The 11,246-nt window shown below is 55.9% G+C and overlaps 3 protein-coding genes across 3 annotated transcripts in view; 2 read left to right on the forward strand and 1 right to left on the reverse strand.

The window, feature by feature from the left end:
- The window catches only part of PTSG_08790 (uncharacterized protein), an 8,900-nt gene extending 2,158 nt beyond the window's left edge, over window positions 1-6,742 (reverse strand). The window contains exons 1-18 of the mRNA XM_004990117.1: window positions 6,503-6,742; window positions 6,202-6,306; window positions 5,864-5,960; window positions 5,607-5,695; window positions 5,260-5,389; window positions 4,652-4,746; window positions 4,395-4,471; window positions 3,983-4,042; window positions 3,704-3,751; window positions 3,324-3,432; window positions 2,847-3,055; window positions 2,540-2,596; window positions 2,072-2,190; window positions 1,700-1,761; window positions 1,386-1,459; window positions 1,006-1,089; window positions 675-752; window positions 204-324 (exon numbers count right to left, since the gene is read on the reverse strand). Coding sequence (XP_004990174.1) covers window positions 204-324; window positions 675-752; window positions 1,006-1,089; window positions 1,386-1,459; window positions 1,700-1,761; window positions 2,072-2,190; window positions 2,540-2,596; window positions 2,847-3,055; window positions 3,324-3,432; window positions 3,704-3,751; window positions 3,983-4,042; window positions 4,395-4,471; window positions 4,652-4,746; window positions 5,260-5,389; window positions 5,607-5,695; window positions 5,864-5,960; window positions 6,202-6,306; window positions 6,503-6,569 — 1,681 coding nt within the window. The 5' untranslated portion in view covers window positions 6,570-6,742. The remainder of the gene's footprint in view (window positions 1-203; window positions 325-674; window positions 753-1,005; window positions 1,090-1,385; window positions 1,460-1,699; window positions 1,762-2,071; window positions 2,191-2,539; window positions 2,597-2,846; window positions 3,056-3,323; window positions 3,433-3,703; window positions 3,752-3,982; window positions 4,043-4,394; window positions 4,472-4,651; window positions 4,747-5,259; window positions 5,390-5,606; window positions 5,696-5,863; window positions 5,961-6,201; window positions 6,307-6,502) is intronic.
- A 71-nt stretch (window positions 6,743-6,813) lies between these two features.
- PTSG_08791 (uncharacterized protein) lies at window positions 6,814-9,406 on the forward strand. The gene is made up of 4 exons (XM_004990118.1): window positions 6,814-7,286; window positions 7,625-7,774; window positions 7,925-7,986; window positions 8,325-9,406. Exons 1-4 carry the CDS (start codon window positions 7,116-7,118, stop codon window positions 9,082-9,084), a joined length of 1,143 nt encoding a protein of 380 aa, XP_004990175.1. The 5' UTR covers window positions 6,814-7,115; the 3' UTR covers window positions 9,085-9,406.
- A 33-nt stretch (window positions 9,407-9,439) lies between these two features.
- On the forward strand, window positions 9,440-10,904 carry PTSG_08792 (uncharacterized protein). The gene is made up of 2 exons (XM_004990119.1): window positions 9,440-9,680; window positions 10,099-10,904. Exons 1-2 carry the CDS (start codon window positions 9,483-9,485, stop codon window positions 10,306-10,308), a joined length of 408 nt encoding a protein of 135 aa, XP_004990176.1. The 5' UTR covers window positions 9,440-9,482; the 3' UTR covers window positions 10,309-10,904.
- The last annotated feature ends 342 nt before the right edge of the window (window positions 10,905-11,246 follow it).

Here is an 11,246-nt window from a genome sequence, read left to right on the forward strand (position 1 = left end):
GAAGGAATGCGGTGTTGGGCGGGGGTGGAGGGAAAGGAAGACGTGGTGCGAGTGGTGAGGTAATGAATGGGTGTACTTGTGAGTTTTGCCATCAATTGCGCTGCAAATCGACAACAACCAACCAACCACTCGAACAACAACCCCTTGCTGACCGTTCCCTGTTAGTTAGTCCCAGACACAGCGCGCATGTGAATGCAACGCACTGTGAAAGACGCGGTGCTTGATGTAGTCGTTCCACTTGTCTGTGCCAAGCTCAGACAGCGGGAAGAACTGCTTGGGGCGGATGCCAAATGGCTCACGCGCCGTGTCCAGTTTCCGCTGCGCCTGTGCAACAAGAGATCGGGATGCGTGGTGGGTGGTGATGTTTGTTGGGTGTGGTTGAGTGGTGGGTGGTGATGTTTGGTGGTGTTGAGTGGTGGGTGCAACAATGTGGTGGTAAGGGGTGGTGAGTCGAAGCTGCTTTCGTGATTGTGTTCGTGACCGTGGTTGGGATGTGCTTGCGCAAATGTGGCAGGCAAGCACAAGCACTGGAATAACATCATTTGAACATCCACACACGCACGCGTTCACACACACACACACACACGCACGCACGCACGCACGCACACGCACACGCGCACTCACCCGCACACACACCCGCACACACACGCACATACACACACACACACACTCACCCGCAGTTTCTCTCTCGGGGCAATGATGTGTTTTTGTATGGACTCAAGTCGCTGATGGTACTTGTACTTGGTGAAGTCCTGATGATGAGCAGACGACGACGGCACGTGTTGAATGAGCTTCAAGTGGAGGCAAGGACACACGGCGAAGACACGTGCACCTATGCACACACACACACACACACGTGTGCACATGTGCGCAGAGAACACGCACGTCTGTGCTCACGTCTACACGTGCACACACACACACACACACACACACGAACGCACACACACACACACACGAACGCACACAGAGCACACACATGCACACACACAAGAGGCAGGGCCGGACCTTGCCGCCGCAGCAGATGATGTCGAAGATGTAGAAGCGGTAACGGCGGTCTTTGTTGTCGTTCCACGTGTCAAGCACAAGCTCCTGGTCGTGGTGGTCGTGGTGGTGGTTTGGAAGAGGATGAGATGATGGTGGTTCATAGGATGGGTTGTCATTGGAACCAGTCACACGTATGATGGAATAAGAGCAGTACAGCACAGCACCTGACGCAAACAGCGCCCGTTTCGTGCTCCACCACCACCACCACCATCACCATCACCACCACCACCACCACCACCACCATCACTAAAGCCACCACCACCACCACCACCATCACTAAAGCCACCACCACCACCACCACCATCACTAAAGCCACCACCACTGCTCAGTTGTGTGCTCACCCCATCGAGGAGGGTTTGCTGCCAGTGCTGGTCCGCTCGTCCGCTCGTCGGGAAGTGCAGTCCGGAGACAGGGACTGATGACAGTGGTGGGAGGGAGGGGGGAGAGGCAGCATGTGGTGGCACAGACATGTCATCGGCAATGAGTGAAGAGGGAAGGAAGGCACGTTTGCGGGGGGGGGGGTCGTCGTGATGTGGGCGATGCTGCCAGTGTCGGATGAAGAAGAAGAGCAAATTCGCAGTGGCTTAAATACATCCACATGCATTTATGTGCACATGCATGCAGGCAACCAACGTGACCACTGTGCCACACGTACAGATTGAGTTGTCGCGCCCAACCATGTACACTTTGCCAGGCCCCAGAATCATCATCAAGTAGCTGATGATGGACGCATGGCGTGGCGTGGTGATGGCGGTGAGGGCGAGGGCAGTGACACAGGGGGGGGGGGCAAGGGATGGTGTGGGCAATCACAGCAAGTCTGCACGGGAACACACAATCATATGTGTATACACACCCCACACGCACCCACCCACACACACACACACACGCACACACATCTTACGCACACACACACACACATCTCACACACTCACACACACACACATCTCACGCACACACAAACACATCTCACACACTCACACACACGGCCGCTCGCCACCACCACCACCACTGCCACCAGCATAGCTACCGTGTGCCGTCTGCCTTGTGGGAGAGGAAGAAGGGCGCTGTTCGCATCTTCTCCAGATGACTTTGCAGCAGCGACACGGGCTGCGCGCCGGGGAACGCCGTGCCCGCCGGCGCACCAACCTGCAGCACACGTCAAGCAATTGGTGGGCAGGGGTGGTTTGGTGTGTTGTGGTGTGGTGTGTTGTGTTGTGTTGTGTTGTGTTGTGTTGTGGTGTGTTGTGTTGTGTTGTGTGTGTGTTGTGTTGTGTTGTGTGTGTGTTGTGGTGTGTTGTGTTGTGGTGTGTTGTGGTGTTGTGTTGTGTGTGTGTGTTGTGTTGTGGTGTGTTGTGTTGTGGTGTGTTGTGTTGTGGTGTGTTGTGTTGTGTTGTGGTGTGTTGTGGTGTGTTGTGTTGTGTTGTGTTGTGTTGTGTTGTGGTGTGTATCGGGGCATATCAAGGCAAGCACATGCATAGCTCGTGCGTGCACATACCATTTCCCTGCAGAGTTTCCTGAGGGGCCCCAGGTGTGGCGGCCCAATGGACGGACTCTGCACGGCAGCAGTGATGATGGCGGCGGCGGCGGGAAGGCAGAGAACTCGTTGAGAACAGGAAATAAGAATGTGGGAGCAGAGCATATGAGGGGCAGCCACCCTCAATACCACGACTTGCAACTGCCACCCTCAACGTCACACCAAATCATCATCGCTACAAGGCACCACAGCATCATGGATCAACATCACCGCCACCGCCATCACCATCACAGCGCGTCAAGCAAGCGAGATGGACGACACGAGCGACCTTGTCGAGGGCGAACGTGAGACCGGAGGGCACGGCATCTTCGCGCTCACAGCGCTGATCCTCCGCACGCATCCGCAGCACGCGGCTCGCACCGCTATCGCCCTCCCCTGACGACGATGACGGCTGGGCCGCTGTTGTTGTTGTTGTTGATGATGATGACGCTTCTGCTGTTGATGATGACGATAGGTGCTCGCTCGTCGCGGCGGTGCCTGGTTTGCAGGGCGTGCGCGTCGGTGATGGGCGATGGCGGTGTGAGCAACGATACATGGAAGGACACAGATACGAGTCACTCACACACTCACACACTCGAGCTCAAACTCGCACTCACGCTCGTCCTCGTTCACACACACACACACACACACACACACACACACACACACACTCACTGACTCACTCCACTCACTGACTCACTCCACTCACTGACTCACTCACACACACACACCTCCCGCCTTATCACACACCCCCCTGTGTCCATACCGTGTGCATCTGCTGTGTCGTCGCCCTCCTCCTCGGCCTGCTCTGCGCATCGCCGCATCTCCTCTGCCGCCGCCTGCAGCTCGTCAGCCAGCGGCGCCGCCGACGCAACCTGCACTCATGGAGCAGTGTCGTGTGTGTGTGTGTGTGTGTGTGTGTGTACGTGCGTGTATACGTGTGTGCGTGTGTGTGTGTGTGTGTGCGTGTGTGTATACGTGTGTGCGTGTGTGTGTGTGTGTGTGTGTGTGCGTGTGTGTGTGTGTGCGTGTGTGTGTGTGTGTTCGCGTGTGTGTGTCTGATGTCTGCAATCCTCATGTACACGCACATCAATACACGCACCACCAGTACCACGGCTGCCGCCATCGCCTTCACCATCACGCCACCTTGTCGCCGGCGAAGGTGAGCCCAGTCCAGCCGTGTGCGCGCAGAATCTACAGCAGCAGTGTATGATGATAACAATAGCGAGGGTGATGATGATGATGATCATGATGATAGCGCTGGCGACAATCGAATATTGAACCGTTTGAATCGATTGTACCCGGTCACAGCACGCGCGGAGGTGTGGCCGCTTGCACACAAACAGTACCATCACGTACATGCGCCTTCACGCACGCGCACAGCAACAACAACACTCCACAGCCCACATCACGTTCTCGACGTACGAGCACGATTGTGTCGTCTTCAGCGACGCTGAGAGCGGCATTGCAGATATCACACAACTCCTGGTGGCCGGGTCACGATGTTGGGGCAAGCGACAAGAGGGGTATGAGGAGGAGAGCAACAGCACGAGGGGGAGCGGGACAGAGGGACAGAGGGACAGAGAAGGAGAGAAGGAGGGTAAGTCAAATTATGCAAGCACGTGCACGCGCACACAAACACAAACACACACGCACGCACACGCACACACACAATCTCTCTCACACTCTCTCCCTCACGCACACACACACTCTCTCACGCACACGCACACGCACACTCTCTCTCACACGCACACACACGCACACACACATCTCCAACCTCACTCACAGTCACACTCTCCCGCACACAGTCACAGTCACGGCGCAACAAGAATGGCACCTTGAGCTTTGCACCGGTGATTGGCGGCGGCGTTGAGCGGAGAAGATCAATGGCAGCAGTCAGGTGCATGTGCAGCTCTGATGCCGGTGGTGGTGGTGGCGGTGGTGGTGGTGGTGGTGGTGGTGGTGTGAAGTAGGTATGGATAGGGCATGTGTCAACGTGCTACAATCGAGGCATCAAACAAGTGAAACAAGTGAAACAACCACCACCCCAACCACCACCCCAACAAAACATCACCACCACCACGCTGGCCAGACCTGCGTTTGGGAGGGACCAGTCTGGCAGGACGGCGGGGAGGAAACCGCTTGAATCCCCATCGAATCGTGCAAAGATATCTTCAATGTAGTGGTTCCTGTGTATGAGGTGATGGCGGTTGTGTTGTGGGATGGGGTTGCGGGTATTGTTGAGCTACAGAGACAAGGAGAGTCAAGGGGAGAGTCAAGGGGAGGGGAGACGGGGGGGAAGGGCACACACACACACACACACACACACACACACACACACACACACACACACACACACACACACACACACACCAGTTTTGAGACAAAAGAATTGTAAGCGCAGGACCTACCATCCTCGTAGTTGCGGCCTAGTGATTCGTGTTCCCAGTTGCTGTAACGCCGTAATAACGTTGTCTACCTCAAAGAAGCGAGATTCTTCACATTTAGTGAGTATTGTTAAGATGAGTTCATGCGGATAACAGAACTGAGTCATATTGGGTTCCAATATAAAATACATTCCGGGGGCCATATGCAGCATAATAACACACACACACACACACACACACACACACACACACACACACACACAAAACACACACACACACAAAACACATCTCCACGCATGCCCACGTGCAGCGCACTTGTAGATGCCTGGCGGGCGGGACTGTTTGAAGAGGTGCATTGCCATCTCCGTCTGGTAGTCGAGCTGCTGGCACATGTACGCAATGATCATAAACCCGGTGCGGTTGAAGCCGTGCGTACAGTGCACGCCTGTGCAAGTGTGCAAGATAACAGCGATGCAAGCCAGGTTGTTGAGAGGGCCGTCAGCGGGAACTCTGCCATCTGTGCAGCGCAGTTCACACACACACATGCACACACGCACACGCACACGCACACACGCGCACACGCACACGCACACACGCATGCGCACACATCATACACGCACACAGCATACCCGCACTCAAACATGCACAAACACAATACTCACCGATGACCTTGTCTGGGTGTTTGGCCCAGAACATGTTGCAGACGGCGATGAACGTGGACACCTGCTGTGGTGTTGGCGTAGACCCTCGCCTGCGTGTCCACGACAGTGCAACGCATGTGCGTGGAAACATGGGCTTGGGCATGAGCAGAGAAGGCGCGCATATTCTTCCACACATGCACACAAAACGCACAAGCGCACACACAACTCATACACACACCAACACACGCACACAACTCATACACGCAACGCATACATACCCTGCACACTGGATCTTGTGGTGGAGGATGTGTTTTGGAAGCAAGCGAGGATCGTAGTATCGACTGCTCTTTGTCAAGTCAATCACCATGCCCAGATCTGCGCATATGTGCACAAGTCCATGCAAGTTGAGACGTCACATGCACACGCACACACACACACACACGCACACACGCACACACACACACTTATCAAATACGCATCAAATGCGCATCAAATACCCACGCACGCACGCACACATCAATTCACAACACATCAAGCACTGCAATGTAGATCGCCTTCGTTGTCCCCGCCACCTCTCGCCCTGTGGCAATCATGTAGTGCACACAAGGGCACTGACTTGGGTGGCGAGCAGCCAACATCTCTGGCGTCCATCTGTATTCTTCTGGAATCTGGCTGTCGTACCGCGAATCCAGCATGGTCTTCATCGGCACAAACTTAACATCTGCAAAGGTCAAGGCGAGCGAAGCAGAGGCACGTCATTGCAATAGCCTGTGCATACGCATACACACACATACACACGCACGCAGCCATGCACACACGCAACCACACACGCAACCACACACACAACCACACACACAACCACGCACACACAAACACACACACACACACACACAGTAATGGCGCGCAACTGAACTCACCGTCTGCGACGACGGTGCCCAAGCGAGGGCAAAGCAGCCAGCGCTCTGGCAAGGACCAGCGGCTCATCGTGCAACCCCTCTCTCCCTGCCCCCTTGTGAGGACGCGTACGTGTGTCTGCGCCCTTGCCTTCGCTTTGTGTGCCTCCTCACTGCCCTCCAAGGTCGTCGTCAGCACCAGCCACACTGCACAACCAGCAACCAACAACAACAGCAGCAGCAACGTCCGGCTTTCCGCTCGCCTTGGCATCAAATGCGGTGGATAGACGGCTGTTTGCTTTGAATTCTTGTGCGAAACATACATTTAGTGCGCACTCTGAAGGCCCTCTCGAACAAAGACGCCAAAGACGAAGACCGCTGTGATTTGAAGCGAGGGGGTGAGGTGCGAAGGCGTGACAGGCAGGTGAGGGAGTGCAAGCAGCGAGAAGGCAGGCAGCAAGCAAGCAGACACGCTACTAGCAGGTTTCATTCCTCGCGCGCACAGACGAAGAAGTCGGTGAAGAGAGAGGGAAGCACGGCAAGGACTGCGATTCCAAGCAAGGGAGCAGGTCGCGCACACAACACAACACCCACGCACCCACGCACGCACCGACATCCAACACACCCGGACGGCACGATGTCGGACCTTCCTGTGTTCTCACAGAAGAGCATGTCGAGCCCCGGCATGAAGGTTGGCGGACGATCGGAGGTGGCCGTTGGGCTGCGCGTGTATGGCGGCTCCGCCCTGCTCAGCCCTGGCGCCGAGTACAAGAGCATCCTCGCCCGCGAAGACACAACCGCCTCGGAGGTTCGTGCAACCCATCACTGATGTGATGGTGTCGTCGCTTGCTTGCTTGCTTGCTTGCTTGCTTGCTTGCTTGCTTGCTTGCTTGCTTGCTTGCTTGCTTGCTTGCTTGCTTGCTTGGTGGGTGGGTGCTCACAGCGTCCGTCGAATCGGACCGTGCAAATGCTTGCTCCAAGCACTTGCTCTGCCTTTCTGCTTCCGCTCGCCCACACCACACACACACACACACACACACACACACACACACACACACACACACACACACACTGACACTCACTCACTCACTCACTCACTCACTCACTCACTCACTCACTCACTCACACTCCCGGTTGCTGTTGCAGGTCATTGCCCAGGTGCTGGAGCGATATGGTGAGCCGAGCGATCCGTCTGAATTTGAGCTGCGCTCCATCCTCGTTGACGAGAAGACTGGCAAGGTCAAGCGGCAAGGATCCCTATCCAAAATCTTTGGCAGTCGAACAGAACATACCATTGTACGTATGCCCAACGAGCATGTGAACATGTGGAAGTCGCAGCTGCATCGCCGCTTTGCGATTGTCACCCGCTCTAGCCGGCTGCGCTGCGTCACATGCTTTGTGCATCGAATGCTCACTCGCTCGCACGCTCACTTCCATGGTGCGCAGACTCTTGAGCCGGATGTGTGCCCCGTATTGTTTGCAGACTGGTACGGCGAGGAGAACAGAAGGTGCGTGTCCATGTGTGTGTGTGTGTGAGTGTGTGTGTGTCTGTCTGTCTGTCTGTATGTGCCTGTATGACTGTATGTGAGTCTGAGTCTGTGTCTGTGTGCCTGCCTGTATGTCTGTGTCTGTGTGTGTCTGTGTGTCTGTGTGTGTTTAGTTTTCTGTCTGTGTTGGTTCACGCCCGCCCACCACACGTCGCACATATTTTACTTGCCTCCTGGCCAAATCACTCCCTTTCAGTCCAACCATCACTCTGCTCTGCCACTTGGTCCCCGCTGTACCTCACCCCCTCACCCCCTCACCACTCCTGCCACCTCCTCACCATCTCCTCACCCGACGGCAGATTTGAGCTCCACCGCAAGCCCGTGCACCCCACACTCAACGAGAGCGGCCATGGCAGCGGCACCGCCAACGCCAACGGCAGCGGCAGCCCCGTGCGTCGGCAAGGCTCGTCCCTCTTCCGCTCGTTCCGCCGCCGCACACGCACGTCTGCGCCGTCGTTCAACGCCCACCGCGAGCTCATGACGTCCACGCGGCGTGGGCGGTCCGAGGCCGCGCTCACAGCGACCAACGCCAGCGCAAAGGCGAATAGCACCAGCTTCAGCGGTAACAGTGGCAATGGGCACACGGGCACACGCAGCGTGCCTGGCAGCAGCAGTGGCAGCACGGTGAGCTTCAACCACCACACGCTGCCCGGCCACGGCCACAGTGAGGGGGTCGCAACCTTCTCCTCCTCCTCGTCGTCGACAACAGCCGGAGGGACGCGGGACAAGCTGCTGGCCCCGCTGCCAAGCATTGATGCGAGCGAGGCCGAGGCGATGATGGCGATGATGGGGAGCGATGCGGGCTCGTCGACCGTCGCCGATGTCGGTGACATGGCGGATATGGGCAGCGTTGCCAGCAGCAGCGGCGGCGGCGGTGTGTTCAGTCCTGGAAGCAGCGCTGTTGGTGGTGTTGGTGGTGGTGGTGGGTTCTACACCTCTGCTCGCAGCGATGTTGGCGGTGTTGGCGGTCGTGTGCGTGGTCGTGGTCATGGCGGTGGTAATGGTGTTGCCCGCTCACCGCGACGCGTCCCACACTCGCGTTACGAATCAACCGTGTAGTGTAGTCTGATGTGTGTGTGTGTGTGTGTGTGTTTGTGGTTGTGTGTCTGTGTGTATGTGTCTGTGTCTGTGTCTGTGTCTGTGTCTGTGTCTGTGTGTCTGTGTGTCTGTGTCGCACCACGACCTTGCGTGTACGTGCAGCACTGTACCTCTGTTCGTGTTCTGTTGCATGCATGATCACATCAATTAGGAATTCCTATTCGGGGTTGCGCGCTGCTAGCGCCTGTTTGTATCGACTCTCCCCCCCCCCGCCCTGCTTATCATCCCCTCCCCTCCCTCCTTGTTCACGACGACACTGTACATACATACCACCAACGCCAACACCATCATCAGTGTGATGTGACAACAGCACAGGGAAGAAAGAGAGAGAAGAAAAGAATGATGAGGATGCAGATGACATGATGACAACAACATGCCACAAATCCACGCACACACACACGCGCGCAGCAACAACAACGACGATGGTGATGATGATGATGGGAAGAGCGGTGGTGGCGGCTGCCAGAACATCGATGAGTGCGGCGCGGGCACCAGGCCGCGTTGCTGCGAGTGCAACTGTGGCGCGGAGAGCCATGGCGACCTTTGAGCGACCACCGGTACGATTGATGTCTGTGTGTGTGTGTGTGTGTGTGTGTGTGTGTGTGTGTGTGTGTGTGTGTGTGTGTGTGTGTGTGTGTGTGTGTGTGTGTGTGTGTGTGTGTGTGTGTGTCTGTCTGTCTGTCTGTCTGTCTGTCTGTCTGTCTGTCTGCCTGTGTGTCTGCCTGTGTCTGCCTGTCTGCCTGTCTGCCTGTGTCTGTCTGTCTGTCTGTCTGCCTGTGTCTGTCTGTCTGTCTGTCTGTCTGTCTGTCTGTCTGTCTGTCTGTCTGTGTGTGTGTGTCTGTCTGTCTGTCTGCCTGTGTCTGTCTGTCTGCCTATCTGTCTGTGTGTGTCTGTCTGTCTGTGTGTTTGCGAGTCTCCCGATCTGCTTCACGAACACACGCTCCGTCTCCTCTGCACCCCCCACTGTCCCACCAGGAGAATGCGGGCCGCACCATGACTATGAAGTTTGTGTGGGCGCTGGGTGCGCTTCTGGTCATCAACACGACCATTGGCATCGCCTACTTTGCAACACACACGGACGTGGAACCCAACAAGGAGGTGTTGTCACCGCGCGTGCGTCGCAGCCGCGAGGAGATTGAGGCAGAGATTGCCGCCACAGGCGACTACCGAAGATACAAGCGATAGCGTGTGTGTGTCTGTTCGTGTGTCTACCTGTGTATCTGTGTGCCTGTGATTGTGTGGTACTGTCTGTCTGTCTCTCTGTCTCTCCGTGATTGTCTGTCTGTCTCTCTTCTCTGTCTCTGTCTCTGTCTCTGTGCCCCTCTGTCTCTCTGTGGCCGTCTGCCGTGAGACTGTGGCATGTAGTGTCGAGCCTCCCCCACCCCCCTCCGAAGCTGCCCCTTCTTGTGACGAGCGGTGCATGCGCTGCCATCTGCCACGTGTTTTGTTTGCCCTGACCAGCCCAATGCATGGCAGTAGTGCGCCGCTTGCCACCACCTTGTACATATCCGTTGTGGTGTACACGCACCTGCCCAGCTGCTCGTCACGTGTGTCTTTCCTCCCCTTGCTCTCTTCCTGGCTGCTGCTGCTGTAGCTGTTGTTGTGGCCTCGCTTTGTTGTAAGCAACTCCATCCCACGTGCCCATGTCACGTCTCTCCCTCCTCTCCCCCTCACTCTCTTCTTAGTGGCTTCATCTTGCTTGGAGTACAGGAAACGACTGCGCGAGTGGTGAGCATCGCTTGACATCTTATATGGCTGGTACATTCAGCCTTGCTTTCGCGGAAAGGCAGGCAGAGAAGGGGGGGGGGGGAAGAGGGAGAAAAGGGAGAAAAGGGAGTGTGTGTGTGTGGCTAGATAATGGACGCACGCACGCACACACACACACACACACACACACACACACACACACTTTTTTTCATAGACAGACAGACACAGAGCATACTCACATCATGCATATTGTTTCTTTTAGTGAGATACTCTCTATAGTGCCTCGCCCTTTTGCTTTAAATGTGATGGTTTGAGTGCAAGATTGGAGTAATTGTGTGAAGAAAATCAAAAGCTCCTGCAAACCATCGATACAATAATCGTATAGATGGTGGTACAGCCGTTGAATGGAAAGCGGA

The sequence above is a fragment of the Salpingoeca rosetta genome (assembly GCF_000188695.1).
Source record: "Salpingoeca rosetta unplaced genomic scaffold supercont1.25, whole genome shotgun sequence".
Taxonomy (NCBI): Eukaryota; class Choanoflagellata; order Craspedida; family Salpingoecidae; genus Salpingoeca; species Salpingoeca rosetta.